Raw genomic sequence first — 27,028 nt, 5'->3', positions numbered from 1 at the left:
TCTTCTTGATCCAGGAAACTTTATTTGGAAGAAGGTAAAGTCTCAGGTGTCACAGTGGTAAAGAATCTACCTGCCAGTGCAGGAGACACAAGAGATGCAGTTTTGATCCTTGGGTTGGGAAGATCCCTGGAGTAGGAAATGGCAACATACTCTCGTATTCTTGCCTGGAAAATTCCATGGACAGAGGAGCCTGGCAGGTTACAATCCATGGGATCACAAAGAGTCAGAGGCGACCCAGTAACTGAACACACACAGAAAAAATATGAATTAATATTACCTGAGCAGGAGAGATAAGTATCTGCCAACATTTGGATTTAAAATAAAAGATTAGAAAGCCTGTAAGTGACCAAGACCCCACAACCTTTTCCCTACTTTTTGGAAAACAGCAGAGGCCCCAAAAGGCAGAAGTGTACGTTCCTCTTACACTGAGAGATGTCCAAACTACTTATCCTCGAAATATAGTAATAATCTGACATTATAGATTGGGTCCTATTAAACTTCCCTCCTCTACAGCTTTTGTCTTATTTTTGTGAACTCATTTATTTTACTTTTTACATGTTTATTGGAGGACAGTCGATTTAAAAGGCTGAGTTAGTTTCAGGTGTACGGCAAAGAGAATCAGTTATATATTTACCTGTGTCCAGTCTTCTTCAGATTCTTTTCCCATATGGGTCATTACAAAATATTGAGAGGAGTTCCCCGTGCTATACCCTAGGTCTTGTCTTTACTAGTTATCCATTTTACATATGGAAGTGTGTATACGCCAAACCCAATCTCCCAGTTTGTCTCTCCCTATCTGTTCCCCCTTGGTAACTGTAAGTTTGCCTCCTACATCTGTGACTCTGTTTCTGTTTTGTAAATAAATTTATTTCTATAATTTTTTTTAGATTCCTTCTCCACAGCTTTTAGAAATAAACGTTAATGAGCTAAAGCCAGGTAACAATTCATGAATATTATGTCTTTTTCATTTTTCAAGGTGGGGGCAAAGGGGTTTCCCAAATTTTTATTATTTTCTGGCCTTCATATCTTATTCCAGACTTCCTTCAACTTCCCGTGGCACTCCAAACTGAACAAAGATCTCTAAGTATTGTGCATCTGTCTAGGGCTTACTGACACCCCTGCGACGTGCTGTGGTTACACCCTAGATACATGCTGGTGAGCCATCATATGGCTTGTATCTCTCTTTACCTTGTAGAACCCTCAGGGTTCCCAGATCTCCTAATCTTGACTGCATAGCACAACACATATTAATATGGTCTGTTTTTCCTTTAGGCTCTAAAGAACCCCACCTTTGTCCCCTTAGAATATGGTTGCAATTTATTTTCACAAGGATATTCTTCTTTTACATTGGGCTCTTCCCAGAGCTAACTATCTAATTCAATTAACTATCAATACAGAATTTCAGGAAGATTTTTAGTGCTTTCTTATTTAGTCCCTTAGTCAACATATCCAAAGCTAACAGTGGACCAGTGATAATAACTCTGCCTAAATGAAATGATCATCTCATTCATGTCCACCCACCCACTTTGATCCAAAGCAAATCATATTTTCCAGTGTCCTAAAGATAATATGTTCATTCAGACAACAAAAATTTCTTGAGCTATTACTATGTACCAGGCACTGTGCAAGGAACCCAGAGAAACAGAGATGGATCTCACGACATTTACATCAATACATAGGAGAGCCAGGGTCATGCTAAGATACAAGCTGGCGCAGGAAACAGTAGGGGACAAAAGGGGAGACGTTAAATTCTACCTGTGACAGTCGAGAAAGTCCTCCCCACAAGGTGAAACATGAGATGAATCTTAAAAACAAGTAAGTGTTGTTTTCCAGTTGGAGCAGTAAAGAAAGCCTATACCCTATCTACCTGTATCAAGCTTCAGAGTGTACAAAATACTTTCGCATACAATGGTTGATTTAATCCATCACTCTATAAGGTAAGGATTAGCATAAGGGATGGCTGAGCTGTAAGGACTCTTTAATTTAAGCTGATGAAGCTCAGGGCCAGAAAGAGTAAGTCATTTTTCAAAAGTCTAAGTGTTAATAAGAGCAGCCAGCCCTGAAACTCAACACCAGGATAACTAAAGACTTAACAGCAATAATGTGCTGGAGTCAACTTGTACTCACTTAGAAAAGTCAACTGTTAAGTATTCAGAAATTTTCAAAGCCTGCTATCAAACTTTGGTAACTTGAAATAAAATATTGTACTTACACCACAAAAATTGGCATATTCTATATATCAGGACTTTTTTTTTTTTTTGATGGCCAGTTTACCAGCATGCCATTGCTGATTAAGCCAGTTTGACCTTGCAGCAAACTGCTTTATATAAGGCTGTAGTAAGAGTCTTACCTGATTATTTCCCTATGATATAGAGGTTAACTGTTGGAAAGCAATAATCTGACTGAGTAGTTAGGCCATTCTTTAAAATAGTAAGCCTGCCAAATGAATTTTTATAATGTCAATAATTATTTATGAAATTTATTATTTATCAATATGCATTCTGTCCTTGTAAATTAAGAAGAAGAAAAAAAAGACACAGTCTCTACCTATGAGGATCATTCCAGTGTTTTTGTAAATGTGGACACTGATCAGCTGGCTCATTCATTTTTAGGTCATCCTAATTACTTTTACAAATTCAGTTCTACTTTTGCTCTCCTGCTAACAGGCTATCTTGTCAGCACTTATGTGAGCTCACAAAAATCACAGCTAAGCTCTGAGATGATTAATAATTTTTAAAAACCATAGATGTTCAAAGGAAGGGGGGATTTTACCCTATTCATCTAATGCTCTAAGTTAAAAATCTTTAAACTTTGCATATCTGTAAAATTGCTTATTTTAGTAACATCTGCCTGGGCCCCTCCACAGTTTAATGTGGCCTCCTTCTCTTCTTCTAAAAGTATTGTCTATCTTGTTGACCTAGCTCACAAATAATTTCAACAAAATTTTAAATAAATAGAACTCTCTGAAATGCAGATAAGTCAAACCAGGCCAATCTTCCAATTAAAGTATCTTGAAGGAAATGTGCAGTCATTTGGGGACCTGTACAATGTGCTACATTGTCAATTCACTTCTTCATTTTGAACAACTCCACTTCATACCAGCTTACCGTAGATCTCTTGAAAACTCCACAAGTAGCATACTTGAAATATCAGGCATTTTTCTTTAAAACATCTGGGATTCTCTTCAAGTGCTGGTAACTGAGGTTTATGTGCTGGTGTGTCTATGTGGGTAAGAGATATTTACAGACATTAAATTTGCTTAAAAAAACATAATTTTTGTGCCTCTTGCTATAATCTTCGCAGGCTTATGGTAAAGACATTTTCTTTGAGCTTCTGTTAAGCACATTTCTATGATACTACATATTCTAGGTTTAAGTCTGCTTAACAACAACAAAACAGCTTCTCAGAAACATCAGATAATTATTCAGTGTCTTCTGTTGCAGTTATGTTGCTTTGTTTGCACACGATCAAAGCTACCAGAAATCTGTTCGTTTCTAGAATTTACTTGGGACACACAACTTGGGAAGAGTTTACTATGAACCCGTTAAAGATCGGCATGGAAACATCCTCATAGTCACGATCAGAGAAGTGGAGATGCTCTATTCATTTTTCAATGGAAAATGGATGCAGATCTCAAAACTGCAAAGCCAGAGGAAGTCTCTCTCAACACCTGAGGAGCCAACAGCCTTAGACATTTTACTGATAACCATCCAGGTATGTAGTCTTTTCAATTTCCTAAAACACTTAAAGTTCCAAACTCACTTATTGAGGCTCTAGTGGAATACACAAAGAGCCATTTACATACGCAGCAATGGAATGAAGAGGTCCAGAGACATACCATTGTTTGCATTCCACACATAGGAAAGATTCAGAAGCATCCTTCAGTTCTTCACTTCTACACGCCCCTTCAAAGCCCCTAACAACTTCACATTCATAATTTCATATTCTTTTCCTTAAGGAAAGCAGGAAAAATGGAGTTATTTTCAGGCCCCATCAAACATGGAGTTGCCCCTAAGCATACAGCTAGAAAATGGCAGAGCTGAAATCTGAATTCAGATCTTCTGATTGGAAACAGGCTTCGTCCTGCTGTGTTATAACATCACATTTGGGGGCAGGAGTTAGGCTTTTGGTGAGTGGGGGATGAGAGAGAGAATTAAATAGTCACCGAAACTCAAACACCAGGCAGCTGAGATCCAGTCTCTCACCTGGATGGCAGAGCTGGAATGCAAACCTACATCTTGGGCTCCTAAGTTCAGCGCTCGCTCCATGCCACCCCACCGCCTCTGGTGTTCTTTCTCTCTCTCGTCTTCTCTCTCTCACACACACACACTGTTTTCTTTTCTTTCCTTTTTTGTTGTGCTGTGTCTCCGTTGCAGCGCACAAGCTCTCTGGTCGCCCCACGGCCTGTGGGGTCTCAGCTCCCTGACCAGGGATCAAACCCACATGCCCTGCCTTAGAGGGCAGGTTCTTAACCACTGGACCACCAGGGAAAGGCCCTCACATGTTCTTATGTGAACATGGACTTCAAGCTGTTTTGTTTTTTTTTTCCTTCTTTTAAACCCAGTGACGAGAACGAGTTCTGTAGAGCTCCCCAGCTGTGTGGTAAAGCTAGGAGAAACAACGGCCTTAAGGCCTACATAACCAATGGCATATATCCACAAGACGGCCAACCTGGAATAATGGTAAAGGGCTCAATCTCACAAGCCAAACCTAAGTCTTGACCCAGTAACCCCACATGATCACCCTAAACACCTAAACCACTAGCCTGCTGACTTAGGTCCGTCCTCCACTGAGGGGTGGCTAGTACAATAATCTCACCTTTCTATACTCCTCTGGCCCAGACCAGGATGAAGTCCATCACAGCAAAGGTAAGCTAACTTTTCAAAGCCAATACCTCTGGATTGGGTTTCATGGAATTTGGGTTCATATGAAATTAATAGAGGGTGACGGTGTGTGTGTGTGTGTGTGTGTGTGTAGGTGTAGGTGGGAGCAGGGAACACAGACACATTCGTGGTTCCCCTTTCACCTTTTATAAGTAAGTGCTAAAAGAAACATTTAAAAAATCATAATAAATTGAGCTTTTACAGGGTGACTAATACACTAATCCCTTATAGGGATAAACTGGAGTCTGGGCTACCTTTGCTCCTAGAAACGAAACACATCACAGGCCCCAGCATGATATAATACCTGGTTTCTCCTAGACTTATTACATTAAAAATGTGTTACAGGTGCAGAAAAATTCCAATCTGGCAAAAAGTTGTTAGAGAAGGAGACCAAAAATAGAGGCAAGATCAGGTTTCCACACAGATCCAAGTGGAAAATTTACCCCCGCTGACTGGCACATTCCTGCTTGATGTCATTCCCACCCACCCCCTACTCTCCTTTTTCCTCCTTCTACTTTTTCTCTCTCCCCTCCTTCCCATACAGGTCTCACACTAAAGAGGAAATGGGTGAATAAAATCACTAGGGTAATCACTCTTAGACTTAACATTTAATTATGTTAAATTCAATTCAACATAGAGATAGATCTTGGTATTGACCAAAGGAGGCTGGATAATTCCCACAATTACAGGCCACAAACCATTCTTTTTTCTTAGGGTCACTAGAGTGATGAACACTAGGCCTTCTGATTGGAAGCCTGAGCTTCTTTCTGCCTCATCACACCACATTCTGAGGCACTGCTATGGAATAAGGCTGACAGTATGAGTCCTGACTCCACCGTTTTTATGTCACGAGAACAAGTTATTTAATTTCTTACCTCCTGTCCTTCCTTTTCTGCAAATAAAACCTACCTCATGGGTCTCTAATGAGGATTAAATGAGTTAAGTATATAAAGCATTAGAAGATCAGCACAAAGTGAATGCTTAGTAAATGTTGTTGCTGTTGTTATTTATCAGTTGCGAAGTTGTGTCTCTTCGTAACCCCACAGACTGCAGCACACCAGGCTTCCCTGTCCTCACTGTCTCCTGGAGTTTGCTCAAATTCATGTCCATTAAGTCGGTGATGCTATCTAACCGTCTCATCCTCTGTCACCCCCTTCTTTTGCCTTCTATTTTTTCCAGCATCAGGGTCCTCTTCGTATCAGGTGGCCAAAGAATTGGAGCTTTAGCATCAGTCCCTCCACTAAATATTCAGGATTGATTTTCTTTAGGATTGACTGGTTTGCTCTCCTTGCAGTCCAAGGGTCTCTCAAGAGTCTTCTCCAGCACCACAATTCAAAAGCATCAATTCTTCAGGGCTCCCTTCCTTAACGGTCCAACTCTCACATTTATACATGACTACTGGAAAAGCCACAGCTTTGACTATATGGACCTTTGTTGGCAAAGTGTTATCTCTGCTTTTTAATACACTGTCTAGGTTTGCCATAGCTTTCCTTCCAAGGAGCAAGTGTCATTTAATTTTATGGCTGCAGTCACCATCTGCAGTGATTTTTGAGCCCAAGGAAATAAAATCTGCCCTTATTTCCACTTTTTCCCCTTCTATTTGCTATGAAGTGATAGCATCAGATGCCATGATCTTAGTCTTTTTTAAAACTGAGTTTTAAGTCAGCTTTTTTACTCTCCTCTTTTTCACTTTCTTCTTTCACCCTCAAAAGACTTTTTAGTTCCTCTTCACTTTCTGCCATTAGAGTGCTTTCATCTACATACTGTTGTTGATATTTCTCCTGGCAATCTAGATTCCAGCTTGTGAGCCATCCAGTCCAGCATTTCAAATGATGTACTCCGCACACAAGTTAAATAAACAGGGTGACAATATACAGCCTTGTTGTACACCTTTCCCAATTTTGAACCAGTCTATTGTTCCATGTCTGGCTCCAACCATTGCTTCTTGACATGAATACAGGTTTCTCGGGAGACAGGTAAGGTGGTCTGTCTGGTATTCCCATCTCTGAAGAATTTTCCACAGTTTGTTGTGATCCACACAATCAAAGGTTTTAACATAGTCAATGAAGCAGAAGTAGATGTCTTTCTGGAATTCCTTTTGTTTTTTCTATAACCCAATGAATATTGGCAATTTGATCTCTTCCTCTGCCTCTTTGAAACCCAGCTTGTACATCTGAAAGATCTTGGTTCACTTACTACTGAAGCCTAGGTTGAAGGATTTTAAACATAACCTTGCTAGCTTGTGAAATGAGTGCAACTGTATGGTAGTTTGAAGATTCTTTGTCACTGTCCTTCTTTGGGATTGGAATGAAAACTGACCTTTTCCAGCCAAATGGCCACTGTTGAGTTTTCCAAATTTGCTGACATACTGGGTGCAGCACTTTGGCAGCAGCATCTTTTAGTATTCTGAATAGCTGAGCTGTTAGTTATTTTTATTATTTCTCTACTCAGGAAAAGCCAGCCAACACTAGGTTCTCCTCAGGGCACACCCAGTTCTTCTCCTCCTCATCCCTACTCTCCCAGGAGACCTCAGGCATCGGTTCATTCAACCCGTGGAGTATTTCACTACTTCCTCTCCTTTACATAAGAAGTAAGGAAAAACTGTATAAATTTAGACTAAAAATAAAGACTATGTGATCCACAATGGAATTTTCAAAACAGATAAGGGCTTTAACAAAATCTCGGCCCACAACTAATGTACTAATCCTTTAGGGCCCCAGGGAACTTCCAGGGTCTAACTCATTCAAATTCCTGACCCTCTCAAGTATCAGACCTTCATAACAAGCCTCTCGCATGTATCTGGAAGGGAAAGAGAAACCCTTCCCACACTTTCCTGGGAAGGAAAAGAGAGTTAGTACAGACAAGTTAGAATCCCCTGAGCAAAGTCACTGGCAATGAAAGCACAGCTGACCCTTGAACAAACATCACAGGAGTTAGGGGTGCCGATAAGCCCACCACCTCCAGCAGTGAATTCACATATAAGACTCTTCTTCCAAAATTCAACTACTAATAGCTTATCGCTGACCAGATGCTTTACCAATAACATAAATAATTGATTAACACATATTTTATATGTATTACATAGTATATTCTTATAATAAGATCGAGAAAAGAAAATGCTATTAAGAAAATCATAAGGAAGGGAAAATATACTTACAGTACTATACTGTATTTATCAACACCGTAAATTGATGTCATCTCTTTACACGGTGAATCCTCTCTGTCAGTACCTATCAAACATTGTCTTACACCAAACACTGGGGATGTTACACCTGTCACAAACTCCTGCTGTTCAGTTGCTCAGTAACTTCCGGCTCTTTGCGACCCCGTGGACCGCAGTAAGCCAGGCTTTCCTGTCCTTGCTAGACATCAAAAATGAAAAGGTAATGTGAAAAAGAAATTCATACTTATTTATTAGGTATAATAATTCACGCATTGATAATAAAGAAGCAACAGTATGATTGCTTGGTGGTAGCCTAATCGATCTAATTGTTTCACGGTAGCCTAGCCTATGGGCTAATGAATGGTCACGAAATTTTTATGGCATACAGTATTATAGTCACATTCATAATACAGTATTAGAAACACTGTTACTTTTTTAAAAAACCTATTGTGATGATAGGCTGATAGGCAGTTTCTCCAATTATGAGAGAGGAAACATACTATGTGGTAATATAATTCTTTGAAAGCAAAGTTATAAATCAGTAAGAAAACTAAAACATACTAAAAAATTAGTAAATTTTACATTAACTATTACTCACCTTATGCCTATGTAAGGATAGGCTATCCACTTTAATACAAGTGTTGTACAATACAAGTGTACACATTGTTCTACACAAATATTTTTGCATATTTATTGAAATCCATGGATAAGTAGACTCATACAATACAACCCATGTTGTTTAAGGGTCAACTCTATTTCCATCAGAAAGGCCCCTCTCAGGGGCTGAGTTTCTCTGACCATAATCTTCAGGGGTCACTTCAATAACTAGAAACCTCACAGGTGAAGTTTTTTTCTGAAGATTAATCTCTCACGCTTGTACTTTAAAGCTCATAACACTTTGTCACATCTATTTGACCCTCATGAAAATCCAGTGAGGCCGAGTGGAAAATCTGTGTCCAATTCATAAAAGAAGCTATGGATTTCAGGGAAGTAACTCACCAAGGTCATACCAGCCGAAATCAGCCTGTGGGCCTAGGACACAAGTCTTCTGACGCCTAGCCTAGTGCCCTTCCCATCTGCAGGGATGCTTTACTCACCTTCTGCCTCTTTTTCTCTAGACCCCCTTTAAAACTGTGGTCCTAGAGAAGCTGTGAGGAAGCCTGCCTGTATCTCCCTCCTATCCCTGCTTTCCTTCTCTTGTTCTCCTCAGGCATTTCCTGTCGCCTGCAGACATCCAGTGTCTTCTTTTTACACCTTAGGTGCTCGGGACCAACTATCTCTTCTGTCTTTTTCTGCTGTTTTCCTGCACATTCCTGCTGTGCCTCCTAGGAATGCCTGACACAGAGGTTTAAAACTACTGAAATCAGGAAGATTAATGGAAATGAGTCAATTGGACTGGGTATAAGAAACAACTGGTGTCACACAAAAACTTGTTCATCAGTGTTCAGAGCAGAAGTATTCACAACAGCCAAAGAGTGGATACAATCTAAACGTCCAATAACTGATAAATGGATAAACAAAAGTGCTACATTCATACAATGGAATATCATTCAGCCATAAAATGAATGAAGTATCGACCCATGCTCACATGGATGAAAACATTATGCTAAGTTAAAAAAGCCAGCCGCAAAATGCTACACAATTAAATACCCAGTGGAGGCAACTCCATAGAGACAGAAAGTAGATGAGTGGTTCCAGAGGCAGGAAAAGGAGGGACTGTGGAATGACAGCTAATTAATGCAAGGATTCTTTCTGGAACGATGAAAATAATCTGGAATTAGATAGTGCTGATAGTTGCACAATCCTGTGACTTTAGTAAAAACCGCTGAAGTTCATACTTTAAAAGGGTGAATTTTATGGTATATGAGTTATATCTCAATATAAAAAAGTGGAAGTAATAAAGACTACAGTAATCTGGAGAGCCCTTGTCTCATCTGAAGAACAGCCCTATTCAGCCACAGCTAATTGCAGTGGAAGAAAGAGCTCCCAACATTGAAATATTTTTCAATTTTTAAAGAGAAGTCAAAAGTCCAGAATTTTGGATAAAATCGCTTTATTTTTTAAAAGTTATAAAATAATTCAGAAACTTTACATTCTTGGAAGCCTGTATAATCTTGGGCCACTGGCCACCATTTTATGACCTCTGCTAACCCTGGACAATTCAGCTTCCATGCCTTATCCAACAAAACAAAAGTTAATGGAAAAGCAACTAATGTTGCTCCTCTAAAAAGCTCTCAGGATATCTGATCAATGAAGAGAAGATGAGTATCCCCTTCCTCTGAACCAGCACAACATATTCTCTCTCCAGGGTCCAGTCTCAGACCCCCACTATGTCTGGGCCTCTCACCTCATATTTAATAAACATTTTTTCAGCACCAACTATGTGCCAGGAACTCTTCTAGGTGCTATAGAAAAAACAAATGATTAAGTCAAGGTCCTTGCTTTCAAGGAGTTCAGTCAAGGGAGGGAGACAGACATGTAAACAAATCAAGGCAATACAAGGCAGAATTAAGCCAGAGCCTGATAGCAGCACAAACAGTGTACTATGAAAACACAGACAAAGTACCTATTAATTCTACCTGGAAATATCAGGGAAGGCTTTGTAGAAGAGGTGACGTTTGGCTGAGCCGTGAAGTTAGGTTCACAAGGCAAAGATGAAAAGAGAAAGACGGCAGGGCGGGGGTGGGGGCAGTCAGAAAAAAAACAGAAGAAAGGGAGGGAAGAAGAAAGGAAGGAAGACAGAAAAGGAGGGAGGGAGGAAGGAATTAAATAGAGAAATTAAATAGGTAATTACATAGAAGGCATGGTTAAAAAAGAAAAGAGGGTGAAAGCTGGAAAAGTAGATCCCACCCTCCTTTGCGTCCACAATGGACATTACACAACCTTCATCACAGTAGGCTAAGAAAAATTTACATGTCACTCTCACAAACTGAAATATGAGTTCCATGAAAGGAAAGATCATGTCCTATTGATCTTGATATCATTAACATCCTATCATAATACCTGATACACAATAGTAGTAGTGTGTGTGCTCAGTCATATCTGACCCTTTGCCACCCCTTGGACTGTAGCCCACTAGGCTCCTCTGTCCATGGGATTTTCCAGGCAAGAATACTGGAGTAGGTTGCCATTTCCTCCTCTAGATACTCAATAAAAGTTGGCAGAATGAGTGAATTCATGAACCAATAAAGAATCGAAGAAGAGAGATCAGGCTATATATAAGGAAGGGAAAAGCAATCCATTTTGGCTGGAGTAAGAGACATAAGAGGACCGTAGTGGAAGTAGAGACTAGAAATGCAGATTAGAGGTCAAATCAGGCAATACATCAGTTCAGTTCAGTTCAGTCGCTCAGTCATGTCCAACTCTTTGCAACCCCATGAACCGCAGCACACCAGGCCTCCCTGTCCATCACCAACTCCTGGAGTCCACCCAAACCCACGTCCATTGTATCGGCGATGCCATCCAACCACCACAGGCATTTGATTTGGCTTAGGAGGACTTTCTGGCTTCCCTGGTGGCTCAGCTGCTAAAGAATCCGCCTGCAATGCGGGAGACCTGGGTTCGATCCCTCGGTTCACAAGATGCCCTGGAGAAGGGAATGGTTACCCACTCCACTATTCCAGCCTGGAGAATTCCATGGACTGTATAGTCCATGAGGTTGCAAGGAGTCAGACATGACTGAGTAACTTGCACTCACTCACTCGGGAGGCCTTTCTAATGTACCTCAGATCATGTAAACAGGACAGCCCTTTCTCTTCCCATGCATTTCACAGGCTCCAAAAACATTCTGACTAATGCAAGATAAATGACTATGTAAAGGCAGGAAAACATATAGTAGATGCTCAGTAATAGTCATTACAAAATTGAATCAAAGAGTGAATTACTCCATCCCAGAGTGACATTGTTTTTTACGTAACCACAGTATGTTCCTAACTCACACTCTATTTGTGGTCAGTTCTGACCCCCACATGTTTTTTCTTATACTCATACCCATCCTATATTTTTACTCTTGGGTTTGGGTCTTTACAAGCACATTTTCTTATTAAGTTTCAACCCTAATTATGATAGGCTTATTTTTCCAATGCATAGGGTCATTCAGAGCTTTATTACTATTTTCCAGAAAATCAAAACCACACCAAATTTGGGACCCACAAATTTGATACACACATTCTTTATTTGTCTGGAACATCAATAAATATGCTGAACAGACTGGCTCTCAAGACCAGTCTCCACTATGCCATCACTCAATGTGTCCTACTATCACCATACTATCCCCATCATCCACGAATCTTCAACCCTGATATTCAGCTTATAGATTATACTGGAGACATCTCCCTGCTCTATGGATCCTGTTCTTTTGCTATTAGGAATTAGAGTTGTCCATACGATTTGCCCATCACAAAACCATGTTGACTCCTATGTAGTGTCTCAGGGTCTCCCAGTGACTGCAAATTGATTGCTTGATAGTTCACTCTCATTTTTCCCAAAGATCAATAAGTTGGTGGTCTTTAATTACTAGGGTCATTTTGTGTTTCTCCCCTTCCTATTTCAAAGATAGGCATATGTGCCTGTTTCCAGTCTTTCGGGACTTTTCCAGTTCTCCATTGCTTCTCAAAAATAATGACCTGTGGGTTTGTGGCCACATCTGCTTGTACACCAAGTACCCCTAGGGTGCATGTCATCAAATTCTGCTGATGTGAATGCTTCCATTTTTCCTTCTCTCATTAATTGCTTCTTTCTCTTTGATTACCTGTTCATGCCTCAAAATTTCACCTTGACTGAACTTCCTCAGTTAACTATCTGCGATCTGCTCTGAAGAGACAAGATGAAAAAATTCAGCCTTATCAATCATCTGATATAAGAGTTCCTTCCTTCTTAATCATGAAGTTAAATTTTTCAAGTCTATTTTTTGCCATATATCATAAAAGTTACTTATTTGCTTTTCTATAATGCTAGTTACGTCCTCCTCCCAATTGTGATCATTCTTACTTTGTCCCTCTTCTGCTTTTCTCATACATTCTGTTTTAAGGATAAGGCCTGATTGCCACATGTGACATACCTGTTATATGCAGAAATAGTACTGGGTACTAAAAAAACAGCAGTTAAAAAAAAAAAAAAAAAGTCCTGCCATTAATTTCATAGTCTAGTTCAACCAAACAACATAGAAGAAGAAAAATATAAGTTAAATACTCCTTCCTCTGTATACCTACATTGCCTCTTTTATAAACTGGTTTCAGTATATTGTAATCACTCCTTTACTTACCTGTTTTTCCTAACCTGCTTAAAAGTAGGGATTATATCAGGTTCACCTGAAACCCCAATGTCTCCTATAGTACCTGAAACTCAGTATGTTTAATAAGGATGGGACAAAGAAGACAATACAAAACAACATGTTATTCTCACTGCAAGAATAATGGGAGTAGTTAGCCATTCCCTTCTCCAGGGAATCTTCCCAATGTAGGGATTGAACCCAAGTTCCTGCAGTGTAGACAGGAGGGAAGCCCATGTTAGATGTTACAAATGGTTCATTCTATAGAGGAGGTGTCACTCCTTCATACATTTCTGTTCCATACTGAATTCTATCCCATTCTAAATACTTTTTTTTCCTCTTCTTTTTTGCGTTCCTACAGGTAGCATTGATTCCCTCCTTTTTACCCCCTTTGAAAACAGGCTAAACTCTGGCATATAGGAATCCTTCTCTTAGAATCAGTTTCCTGAGTCATCATGCCTACTTTATTTCACCACCACACTGCCCAAATGTATACAAAGTCTTATCTACTGATATGGGGAAAGAGAGTATCTATATCTATATCACCAAATATTTATTATCTGAGTTCCTGCAATCATGTGGAGAAGCAAAAGTCACAATCTTAGTAAGTTGGCACTTCTCGTTGCCCCAGCTTCATTCAGTCTCTGCTGCCTATGGAATAGTGTGATGGGCCAATACAAGGCAAATTCAGTGCAAATCTATTACAAGGTAAACTTTAAAATCTTGTAAAAGTTACAAACATTTGTGAAGCTGATGAAGACATGGAGACCTAATCAAATGGCATGCATAGCTACTGACAACTGAGAGTCTAGCAGAGGTAGGCCAGTTAACAACCGAAGAACACATAAGGAACAAGGATCACGTAAGAGATTGACTTGAAGGCCAGAGGAAAAAACATATGGAGCCTTCAAATCCTCTTGCAAAAATTATCCTGTTCATGATCACATTGTGAAAGTCAAATATTAGAAACAGCATTCCAGCTATCATACAACTTAGTAGTGAACAATTATAACTCAAATGTTAATAAGATATATTGCTATTACTTGTTTCATTTTTTCAAGATAGTCAAATTCTTTTTACCCTACTTACTATAAAATTTTGATCCTTTTCCTGACACCAATTATCCTGAAATAATGAAGCTTTTCTATACTGCTTTATCAGTTTTTACACTTTCAGTTATGCCCCAGCTAAACAATAAACCCTCCAAGGATAGAAATTATGAATTCAAAAAAAAAAAAAAAAGAAATTATGAATTCTATTTTTCTTTAGTATTTTCTCCTACCACCAGCAGCCCATTCCAAGTCACAACTCACACATCTACTTGTGAAGCAGAAATCTCAGGAAAATAAGCATGCAGAAAACATTACTGACTGCCTACCTGTCTTGGAAGCTAATTCTCCTGAAGGTTAAGATGGCTGTACCACCAATACATTCTCAACAGTCATGATGGTGATATCCAAGGTTTCTAACTAATCACTTAGCTACAGCTCCTTTAATTCATGACATGGTGTGCCTAAGAAATGAAAAGAGATTGTTTTTTAATATAATTTTTTGTTTTATTTTTCATCCTACAGGATATTCTCTCCTATCACAAAAGGAGTCATCAGCGTCTCTCTCCTGGATTATATCTGGGTTACCTAAAGCTGTGTAGCTCTGTGGACCAGATCAAAGTTCTTGTTACCCAAAAGCTGCCTAATATTCTCTGTCATGTGAAGATCCGTGAAAACTATAACATTTCCAAGTAAGCTATAAAAAGTTTGGATTTGTCTTGTGATGAAACAATGGTTGAAGGGGTGGGTTTGATGTGCCAGAAGGAAGTTGAAATGCGACTTCTGGGTGAAGTTTTTATGATGAGACCTCTTCAGGGGCCAGCACCCTGGGGCAAAGGCAAAGGCATAGCTCGGTTTTAACATTAGGGAAAGGAAAGCGAAAGTGTTCGTCGCTCAGTCGTGTCCAACTCTTTGCGACTTCATGGACTATAGCCCGTCATGCTCCTCTGTCCATGGAATTCTCCAGGCAAGAAGATGGGAGAGGGTTGCCACACCCTTCTCCAGGGATCTTTCCAACCCAGGGACCAAAGCCAGGCCTCCCACATTGCGGGCAGGTTCCTTACCGTTAAAGGCATAGCTCAGTTTTTTAACATTAGGATAAGCAGTGCACCCATTTAAAGAGGATACTATCCTTTCACTTTCTTCTCTGCAACCACTGACATCAAGGTTAGTGAACAGATACCCTTTTCTTTCAACACTCCTATTTCCAAAAACTTTTCTCCATAACCTAAAAGGTCATATTTTTAAAAATCACTTGTGTGAATGGGTTCTAGTAGAGTAACTGATTTCCCCATAATCTTAAAGGACCCTCCCTACTCTCATTCTTCCCACTCCTAACCCCCTGACCTAAGGACTTCATATGTTTCCTATGCTCTATATGGTTCTCTAGGGAAGAAAAGAAGTAACAAGGCCTGAGTTTCTGGAAACTGCTCTATGGTTGGCATTATGGTGAATTACCCTGTTAACTTTGGAAAAGTTGCCCAATCTTGGTAATCTGATCCAGCTTTACAACTAGCCCTCTAGTAGGCCTCTGAAAGTCTACTAAAATGAAATGAATTGTGCTCAACGCAGAAAGGAAAGACTAGATAAGAAAAGAAAAAGAACTTGGAAAAGAATTTGTCAGGCTTCAGTGACAATTTAGATCATTCTAGTTGCACCTACAAATTTGCTTAACCAAAGGAGACGCTAATTTGGTCATCTAAAATCTGGTCCCTAAAGCGCGAAGGCCTTATTAACTATAGTGCTCACAATATATACTAACTATTCCTTAATGACAGTGGGCGAGATGATGCTGACGCATGAGCTCTTTAGAGCACTCACCAGGGGCCATATTCTCTTCCTTCCCTCATCACACACACCTAGACTTTAAGTCTGCCACCTGGTGGCCACTACTACAATCAGCAGTAGTTATCTCCAGCCTTCCCAAGAGGCTCATTTGTGGGTTGATTCTGCAACGGTTACTTTCATCCATTTTCTAGATTTGTGTCTTAAAGGTTTAGATTCTATCTTTTAGTGGTTGTACCAACTAATTTCCATTTGCCAAGGATCCAAGTTTCACTTCTACAAAAGATTCCAGTAGTCTTCATTGTGCCAGTTTCATCTCCCTCATCCTTAAAGGCTAAACTGATTAGTTAGTGGTAGACGTTTAATGGTATTCCTCCTGGTAATTTATTTTCTAATTTGATTACAGATACGATTTCAGCAATGTGGTCCTTTAGATTTTGTGCATACTTATGCTAGTCAGAATCCCTCATTTAGTTCAGTATCAGGGACAGAAGAAAAGATATAGTTCCCAAGCAGGTTCTCAAAGATTTCAGTTATTTGTGAATCCAACAGTATGCCCAGATTGAAGCGGGATTTAATTTTCTTTCTTTTTTTCCTCTTATTGAGACAAAGGGTATATTTTTCCACAGTCTTTTCCAGTGTGAGAATTGAAATGAAACTGATATCATAAAAACAGAAACTTTTCTAAGAGGGGAGTTGGTTAAAAGAGAGTATATTCTGATGCAAAGCTTATGTCACAATCAATTTCATTTTCTGGCTCATAGCTTGGAGCCCCTGTGACTATAACCCATCAGGGAGAGCCCTCAGAGGATTTTCAGGAGGGTGGGAACACATGTTAGCACCTCCTCTCTTTCCATCCCAAAACAACAGGGCTTTCCTTTCCTCCCTAGCCTGCTCCTGAGAGCATATTGCTTCTCCTTGCAGTCAGGAGCAAATGGGCCAAATGAATCTGTTTAGAGACTTGTGCTAAAATAACTTATAGAAACAATGTCGCCCAAGAAGTATTTCCCTTGATCTTTTCAAGATCATTTTGAAGAGCAGCTTTGAGGGGACAAACCCAATGTGCTTTCCTCCCACTTCCCTTCTTTTCCCTTCCTTTTTGCAGAACATTTGGGAAAGTTCATTAGGGAGGATGGTGGAGCATGCAGAATAAAGACACAGATGACTGGTTTGAAAAGAGGACAGAATCAGTGATGTGTGTCCCCTGGTTCCTTTTATTGGAATTGTCTGGTGTTCCTGTTTGTGATTCTCCTCAAGCTTTTGGAAAAGGAAAGAAACCAAAATAGTACCCACGATTACAACAGGCCAGGGTTGAAATGTGCCATGTGGTTTCTTGCCTGAGTTGGACCAGAGTCCTGTGGTTACCCAACTGCTGAATTAACCAGCAGATGCCCCTGTGGTAAAATGTAGGATCTTAGAACTTACAGGGGATCTTCAGGGAAAGAAAAATTATTTCAAAATATTTCAAAGCTCCAATCTCAAAAACTGATTCATTACAAAACAGACCTGCTGTTCTGAGGTATATGTGGTTTGATAGGTGAAATAAACTTGAAAAGAGCTCATTTTAAGCTCTATTTGGGTGGCAAAAAGTTCAAATTTCATGAACTGCATCAAGTTTTAACCACCAAAAATTGGTTATTCAGGTTCTGGACATATACACTAAAAATGTTCTGAGCTGTGTTCTGAACTTTTGTTATATTTCTAATTTTAACTTGACTCAACATACAGAGAGGAGTGGGAATGGGTCCAAATGCTTTCTGGCTCTGAATCTATGGAAAGTGTGGATCATACTTCTGACTGCCCCATGCAATTGTTCTTCTACGAGCTCCAGATGGCAGTGAAAGCTCTCCTTAAGCAGATCAATATACCTCTACATCAGGTACTAGTCTTTACCATTATTTTTATCTTCTTTTTATGACTCATGGAAACTGCATTATGGTGTAAAACTCAAGAGGTGAAACAATACACGTGAATAATTTTGTCGTTGATGTACATGTCGCTTTGCACACACCTGCACGTTTCAGTCTGATGCCTGTGCCTGGACCCCGAGTACACGTCTGCACCTTTACTCTAGTTCCTCCATGCTGACGTCTTCCAGAGTCCCCAGACCCCACTTCATTGTGGTCTGGTCAAACAAGGAAAAATTGGCTAACCCACCCTGAAAGACATCAGACCTTAGCTTCAGGAGAGCATGAAGCAAGGGACATAAATAAATAAGTGTGTGGTTAGATTTGCAAATGATTTCCTTAAGAACAGAAGATTACTGGTAGTATAAATCTAGAGCAGTGGCCAAGGTTGTTCCATGCTATCTTTCCACAAACAGAAAATTTGCTGTCAAAATTACTGTCTTGTCTAAGTCCAAATGTGCAAATCTTACCTCCACTAATAAGCAACTTTTAAAAAAAACTGTTGGCATAGAAGACAAGAGTAAAGGTTTACTAGACTCTGTCTAGTGAGCTAATAGCATGTAGCATTAGATTCTGTTCTTTTTGATCTGCATTTACCATCTCTCTCCACTCAACACACACACATACTATTCCTATACACACAACTAAAATAAGCCAAGTTTAGCCTGCAAACAGGGAGACTGTAACAGGAGTGACTGGCTCTCTTTAAATAAGAGAGACACAACCTGAATTGGCCTCTGACCCAAGGAGACAAGAGGATAGATTAAAGACTCCAAGAGTGTTCTTCCATTAGGGTACTACTCTGATTACAAGTCAACGTTGCAAAGCTAGTCCAAAACAGCTAATGTTGAAAAAGAATAAATTGCACAAGATGCTATAAAGACAGTAGGGGAGTTAACTGGATTATTCCAGGGGTGGCCATATACTCAGGAGGAGGGAAAAAAAAAATACCAGCTCAACTTCTGACAGTAGATACCATTAAAGCGTTTCTTGGGCTTAGCAGGTCTGAAGCAGCTCATATTTCATTGGTGACTCTTGGGCTACGCATACATTGGGAGCAGGCTGCCCAACTGCCTAAGAGTACATACAACATTTTTTTTTTTTTTTTTGGTACTTGTAAAATTTTCTCAGTCCTTGGCCAGAAACTACATTTTCCCCCCTTAACCAACTTAAATTGAAACTAGTGGATTTTTAATTCAATCCATTTTTGTTGCTTCATGTAATTATATTCATCATTTTGAAAAGCCCACAGAACGCAATCATTTTCTGCTTTTATAAGAAGCATAAATGTTGTTTTCAGAGTTTATGTGGAACATTACTGCCTTAAATCTTGATTTTATATAGCATTATTAAATGGACTGAACCCTAATATTTATGTTGTATAAAAATTCCAAGCTGAAAGTCATGTAATTTTGTTAGATGTTTTATGCCAGTTTGGTGTTGTTTATGTAAGTGCCGTGTTGTAACTCTCCTATTTTTCCTCCGCGCGTGTCCCTCTGCAGGCAAGGCACTTCCGCCTCTACACACAGGAGGTGTTGGAAATGGGTCACAATGTCTCCTTTCTTCTCCTGCTCCCTGCCTCAGACGACGTCTGCACAGCCCCAGGACAGAATAATCCTTACACCCCACACTCAGGGTTTCTTAACCTCCCTCTTCAGATGTTTGAACTTGGTATAGTAGCTTGTTTCACCTAGAAATATTAACCCAGCCTCCTTATAATAAAATCACAAAGTTATATCTGTTCCCCCTTGTCCCAGTGGAGGGTCAATAAATCACATGATGGCTTTGGCAACAACCCTTCCTAGAACTGTGTACAAGCCTGAGAGAAAGCAAAGCTCCAAGACTATGTGCCTGAGCAATAATTACTGAAACTTAGCTAAGGCCCAATGGAGAGGAGGGACTTCTAAACAGAAAGTTCAGTTATCAGGCTGCAGTTCTTGCCTCCCCCTTGCTTTCCTAAAGCATAAATATAAGAACTGATGTTTTCATGAAAAGCACTGCCCCTTCTCTTTCTTTTTTCCTCTCTCCCCCTCTTCCTGCCCCCTCTTTCCTCCAACCGGGAAAAAAAAAACTGAAATTAAAATGTAAAGTGTGTATCAATTTAAAGCAGAAAAAGGTCTGTAACTTTAAGTAGTGCTAACTTATTAAATAGACTAAATTTCTAACAGACCATTTGAGAAATTGACAGGGTCTCCCAAGATGCAATATTGTGATTATAATGTGGGATTCTCAATGGTGGAAGATCTCATCCTGACTTTCAAAAATGGGTAGCCTGGGCCCCGGGTCCTCTATTTTTACAGAGACCCCTGCTGCCCACTGAAAATGTGAATAGGGAGGCTTTGTCTCCTCCACATGCTTCATCTTGTAACAGGCCAATAAGAGGCAATTAACAAGAGTTCCGTCAGTTCAAATGGACTGTAGGATTTGTGGGAGCGGGAGTGAATGGGTGGGTGAAATGAAGGCAGTCTCTCTTTGGATTGCTCCCCAGCTACCAGATTTAGAAAGAGACAAGGCAACTGCCGGATGTTTCATTTTGAGACCAGGGCATCTGAATTTGAATTTATCTCTTGAGGATAAATGGATAAAGTCTCCCAGTTTCCCTTGTTCCAAGGAGTTTACATGCTCAAAAGCTGATGTACAGCAATTGTTATTTTCCAGAGGAGAGGCAGTTGCTAAGAGAAGGCTGAATCAGACTTGTAGACTGAGACTTGTGGGCACTGGGTCCTCTACTGTGTGGCACTGGCAATCATTTAACTTTCCTGCACCTTTTCTGTGCCACGTGATTGGTAACACTGGTCATACCACTGCCAAGATGCCTGAATGTGAGTGTGACCATTGAATGAGTTCCCCATACAATGAGCATTTTTAGTCTATGATATAACGGCACTGCTATTACAAAACACAGTTTGAGTCAGAGTAATTCAATTCAAGTCCACACATACACATCAGGTGTCTACTGGGGAGATTAAGAGATGAGTTAAGACAACAGCTCTGCCCTCAAGGGGCTTTTTAGTACCGTGGTAGGAGTTAAATAAAAATACAAATTAAATTTTAAAATAACATATAATGTGCTTAAATCTTAAGTATTAAGTGATACTGAAAAAAAGAAATGAAAGCACCTTTTCTTAAAGAAGTTATCAGAAGGTCTCCTGGGAGACAAGATATTTGCTGTAGGTGTAAAAGAATGGGCTGGGTGCTAAAAAAAAAAAAAAAAAGACAATGAAATCTGTTTTGTCAAGGGAGCAGAATGAGCAAAGACGTATGAGAAGAACTCAGAAAGAATCAGAAAAAGAACAAGTGGTCCAGTTTGTTCTGAGATCTGAGAAAGGACCTGAGCAAATAGTAGACATAAACCTGTATGGACAAGTTGTAGCCATATTGGGCAGTATTTTAAGAATCAGGCTGAGGAATATGCTTAAGATGAATTGAAAGCAGGACTGGGGAGATAATTCAGAGGTTATAATAATATTTTGATGTTAAAGTAGAAACAAAAACAAAGGAAACAAGTATAGATGTAAGAAACACAGGATGTAATCGACAAGACTGGATAGCTGTTTGAATGAGAACAGGCAAAGCTTAGAGACTTCTAAGCACCCCCATGGTTTTTAGTTTCAAAGACTGTGAGGATATTGCTACCATTACCAGACATAATGAAATCAGAAAAGAAAATGCTTTGGGGAAGAATATGATGCTTTTAGCTCTGAATATCTTGAGCTCAGTGGTAAAGAATCCACCTGCCAATGCAGGAGATGGAGTTTTGATCTCTGGGTTGGGAAGATTCCCCTGGAGTAGGAAATGGAAATGTGCTTCAGTATTCTTGCCTGGAAAGTTCAATGGACAGAGGAGCCTGGCGGGCTATGGTTCCTGGGGTCCCAAAGAGTCAGACATGACTGAGCTTGCACACATTTTGAGTCTGGAAGTGTTCACTCAACATCCAAGTGGACATATACAACTGGCAGTAGAAATGCAGGAGACAAAGTTGGTTACTAAACACAGAAATTTGGCCAGAGTCTACTGGTAACAAATGAAGTCATGAAAGTGAGTGATTTCCCATGGATAGATAAATGACAGAGAAAAGAACTAAAGAAAATCCTTTATTGGAGAGCGAACTGAGAACCCATTCTACGTGAAAAGGCCATGATAACAGGCAAAAATACATAAGGCTCATTTCTCGATGTTTCAGTGGCCTGGGGGGGCACAATGAACGATTTAGTATCAATCATAATAATACATGACTCCCAAGACGCTGGAGAACCAAGCCCTGCAAGCGTCCTATCCTTCTTTCTGGGAGGCTCCCACACTATTCTTGGATAATCACACTTTATCCTACTGCTGTTACTCTCCATTCTACAATTTCCTCTCTTCACTCATTTCTTCATTAATTCATCAATAAATATTTATTAAGTAACCTACTATGTGCCATGCTTCCCAAGGGGCTAAGTGGTAAAGAATCCTCCTGCTAATGCAGGAGACTCGGGTTCAATCCCTGGCTCAGGAAGATCCCCTGGAGGAGGAAATGGCAACCCACTCCAGTATTCTTGCCTGGGGAAATCCCACTGACAGAGGAGACTAGCAGGCTATAGTCCATGGGGTCACAAAAGAGTGAGTCAGACACAACTTAGCAACTAAAACAACTCTATGTGCCAGGCACTATTCCAGGTATTGAAAAATCAATGAACAAACTCCTCATGGAGGTAATAATATTCCAGTGGGGGAGACAAATAGTAAACCAATCAACAAACATTAACATTGAAAACGTCAGACAGCAGCGAGAGCTGGAAACAAAGATAAATCAGGATAAAAGACAAGACTGAAAGGACAGGGACTGCACTTTTGTATGAGAAGACCAGGGAAGGCCTCTCTGAAGAAGATGATTTGAGCGGAGATGAGAGATTTCCATGAAATGAAAAGAGCAAGTGCAAAGGCCTTACAGTAAGAGTGTGCTTAGCTGAGAGATCGGTATAGATGGAATGTAGGTAAGCAACAGCAACAAAGATAGCAAATGATATCAGAAGGTCAGCATCAGAAGACCATTCATGGCTTCACAGATCGTAATAAGGACGTTGGATTTTATTTTAACTGTGTTGGAAATCCAGTGGAGATTTTCGAGTAGAATAAGTTTTTAATATAAGCTTTACTATAAGTAACTTTTAATATAAGCTCTGCAGAATAGGGTAGTCCCACAGGGTGTTCCTTCCTAGGACTACTGGTGGGGGAGAGAGACCATCACGCAGGAGGATGCTGTGAGACTCTATGAGCAGGGCTGAGCTGGGGCAAAGTGGTACAACTGTAGACCCACAGCCCGCACAGCTCGGGGGCTGATATTCCCAATCCTTTGGAGAGGAAGAGGATGGCACTCCTCTGCAGTTATAAAGTATGCGCCTGGGGGACAACAAGGGTCACTATTCATGCTGCCCCAGAAATAAAAGGAAAAGCGCTTAGAAACTGTCCTGAGATGTGGCCTCGAGGATTTGCCTATACTGAGGAGGTCACCCTGCCCTGACCTCGTAGGCAGTCACAACTGACTGCAGGCCTATGAAGAGGAAAGCTGAGTTTTATCGATTTCATTGACTCTATGATTTTGACTGACTTGAGCAAGATTAAGAAACTGGGAAATTTTTAAAACTAGTTTGAAGCCTGGTATGCATTTTATACTTCAGTGTTCGGCTACATGCTTCATTCAAAAAACATTTACTGAGTTTCCACTATACGTCAAGTACTATACTAGGACTGGACACACAGACATTAATAGGACACAATCTGCCCACTAGGAGCCTAGAACCCAGTGGGGGATATTGTCTAAACCAACAGTCCCAATACAATGAAAATTCTTCTGTAAAACGTTGGTTGCTGAATTTCAGAGAAAAAACACCTAATCCTTTCTTACAGAGATAAGATTTAAGATAGACTTCGAAGTATAAGTAAACATTCAGAAAAAAAAAAAAAAAAAGGTAGACCAGGAAGGAAAATCATTGTAAGCAGAAGGAACAGAATGCACAAAGGCTTGGAGACCTAGGAAAATTCATCTCACTTAAGTACACTCTGAGTAGTTCATTGTGACAGATGCTTAAGGCATCTGACCAAGTGTGACAGGAGACAAAACTATAAGCAATAAGGAGTCATTAAATTTTTTTAAGAAAAAGAATAATATGGCATTACTGGGTTTTAACAACTCTGTGGATTGCAGGACAACAAGAAAGGGCTGAGCCTAGAGGCAATGAGGCAGTTAAGAGACTGGCCCAGGTGGGCACTGATAAGAACTCGGACGGAGACTGCCACAGCAGGGAAATAGAAGAGAAGGCAGGGGCAAGAGGAATTTAGAAGTTAAAATCAATAGGACTTTGTGATTGATTTAATGTGGTTGAAGAGAAAGATAGAGGAGCCAGGGAGTCTGAATAGGGTGCTGAAATGGATAATGCTGCCATCTACCAAAACAGGAAATAAGAGGGGAGGGACAGGTTTGGGGGAGGGGAAAGATGATGAGTTAGTTCAGTCTGACAAATGATGACTTTTGTTTGAGGTGCCTGTGGGATATCCAGGCATTGAGCCTAATGGAATCCAGGCCACAAGCTTATAAGAAATGGCACAGTCCCAACCCTCATTCCTAATGCCCATTTTTCATGATTTAGGATACCATTCCTGAATTCCAAGTGTCAACTCGTTCACTCCCAGGAATCTTTAGAGAGGCATCTTATGCCCAGGTTCTTTCTGATGCCTTGGCAGAGAACCATAGAACTAAACTGACCCTAAGAGGGTAATCTTATTGGTTCCTTAGCTTCCAAACTAGGCTACATGGCCCAGACTGATTAGAACTCTATTGAGTAAGAGATCTTTAGGAAGAATATTCTAACCTCAATCCTGTTCCAATATTCAAACTACTAAACGCCCCATATTTCCCAGGGAGACAGGGTAGGGATGTGAACAAAAATTCATTTTGCGTCTGATATGTGCCACATGCTGTCCAGGCACTGTATTATTATGTTGTTTTATCCTAGGTAGACATTATTACCCTTGTCTTAGATATAAAAAAACCTGAGGCTCCCTGGGGTTATATGCCTATTATGAAGGCAGTAAGTGGCAGAAGTATAATTCAAACCCAGCTCTGTCTTACACCTAAGCCTGCATACTTTCCGCCCTACAGTACCCCTAATCTGACTTGCAGTGTCGGTGCTGACGGCATTTTAGTCTGTCACTATCTTATAAAGAAAAAAGACAGAGAAAACACCGCAGAAAATTAGTCTTCGTTTGTAAATTACTAACAAATCATGCGGTCTGGGATCATGCATTTTTGTATCCTTATACCATTTTGCCTGCAAAATGCATGTGATTCACATTAGGAAAAAAATTAGAAGCTTCCAGTCTACCCTCCCCTTCTCAGCGATGGCTACCAAATGTATCATTGCTAAACCACAAAAGACTATGTTAAAGTCACATTTGTTAAAGGAACATTAAAGGCTCCGGATGAAAACCGCTAGAGTGGGAAAGGGAAGCACTGTCCTTGCCGTTGGAAGGTCCTCGGAGCGCACTGTGGCGGGTGGCGCAGGCCGTGTGGGCGCTGTGAGACCACCCACTGATCCAAGGCTCTGACCACAGAGAGACGCAGCAAGAGGGAGCTGTGGACACCCTGGCGTTCTAGAATTCAGATGGGACTGATAGCATTTCCTCTAAAGAAATTCTTCAGTGCCTCTCACTATCTTCCAGTCATATTTTAGAAAGAAGGAGGAAAAAAGCTGATTTTTTTTTTTTTTTGCAACTTGGTTTGGAAAGGCAGACTGTGAGACACTTCACTCTCTTCACTCTTCAGCCAAGAGATGACATCTGTCAAGTGCAAACAGGATATAATTCCTCCTTGAAAGGCATAAAGACACATTCAGGCAGCTACAAGGGTCAAGAGTAAGCTGAAAAGTAACGGTGACTCTTTCCTGTAGAGCAGCCAGTAAATATCAGACTTGAAATATACCTTTTGAAAGAGGAAAATCAAATGCACTTGAGGAAAGAGAATAGAGGGGGGAAAGGAGACTTTGGAATAAAGGTCTGCTCTCTTCGGATCAGGGCATACATTTTATTGTTCATTCAGGCAATAAACCTTAACTGAGAAGTTGGTTTCCCTGGAGGCTCAAATCATAGAATCTGCCGGCAGTGCAGGAGACCCAGATTTGATCCCTGGGTCAGAAAGATCCCCTGGAGAAGGGAATGGCAACCCATTCCAGTACTCTTGCCTGGAAAATCCCATGGACAAAGGAGCCTGGCAGGCTACAGCCCAAGGGATCACAAAGAATCAGACGTAACTGAGGGCCGCAACGCGCCACCCGGGTGAGAGGAAGGCCAGCGGGCGCCACGCACCCAACAGCCTGAGGCGGCCCGGGCCCCGCGCGGCGCTGAGCGCCCACCCCACCCGCGCGGCGGCCGGCCACGCAGGCCCACGGCGCCACCAAGCCCGGCGGCCCGGCGAGGCCGCCCCGCCCGGCCGCGCCCCCCGCGCGCGCAGCGCCGCGCCACCGGAGCCACGCCGCCCCAAAACTGCGAAGGCAGCCACGCCGCGCCCGGCGGCCCACACCCGCGGCCCGGGCGCGAGCCACGACGGCCGGGCGCAAAAACTGAACACTTGACTTGAGAAGTTAGAGTGTTCCAGGTTCTGAGGAAATAAAAATTAACAGGAGATATGGATTTTGCCCTCAAAGAAATCAGTCAAGTAAACACATTATTACAACAAAGCAGGATAAATGTCCTGGTGTATTTAAAAACAAGTAGTCAAGGACCACAAAAGAGAGAAACTAATTCTTCCTGGAGTGAAAGAGGTACCAGTTAAGATTTCACTGAGGAGAAGGTATTGAAGCTGAATATTCAAGTATCAGAAGAAGCTGACATGAAGGCACTGGTAGAGAAGGGTACTGGAGGAAAGAAAATGGCATGTTCACAAACATGGAAGTATAAAAGGACCTGCAGTAGGCTCAGCTTGACCAAAGCATAGG

General features: G+C 40.8%; 1 protein-coding gene across 1 annotated transcript in view; it reads left to right on the top strand.

Annotated features, from left to right (window-relative positions):
* ANKFN1 (ankyrin repeat and fibronectin type III domain containing 1) overlaps positions 1 to 27,028 on the top strand; it is a 371,327-nt gene that overhangs the window by 276,479 nt on the left and 67,820 nt on the right. Inside the window, exons 14-17 of the mRNA XM_043483529.1 lie at positions 3,499 to 3,714; positions 14,890 to 15,056; positions 17,878 to 18,028; positions 19,559 to 19,727. Of these exons, the coding sequence (XP_043339464.1) occupies positions 3,499 to 3,714; positions 14,890 to 15,056; positions 17,878 to 18,028; positions 19,559 to 19,727 (703 nt within the window). The remainder of the gene's footprint in view (positions 1 to 3,498; positions 3,715 to 14,889; positions 15,057 to 17,877; positions 18,029 to 19,558; positions 19,728 to 27,028) is intronic.

This window comes from Cervus canadensis, chromosome 1, assembly GCF_019320065.1.
Source record: "Cervus canadensis isolate Bull #8, Minnesota chromosome 1, ASM1932006v1, whole genome shotgun sequence".
In the NCBI taxonomy this organism is placed as follows: Eukaryota; Metazoa; Chordata; class Mammalia; order Artiodactyla; family Cervidae; genus Cervus; species Cervus canadensis.
Note: the sequence above shows the minus strand (reverse complement) of the source record. Positions and strands in the feature narration are given on the sequence as shown.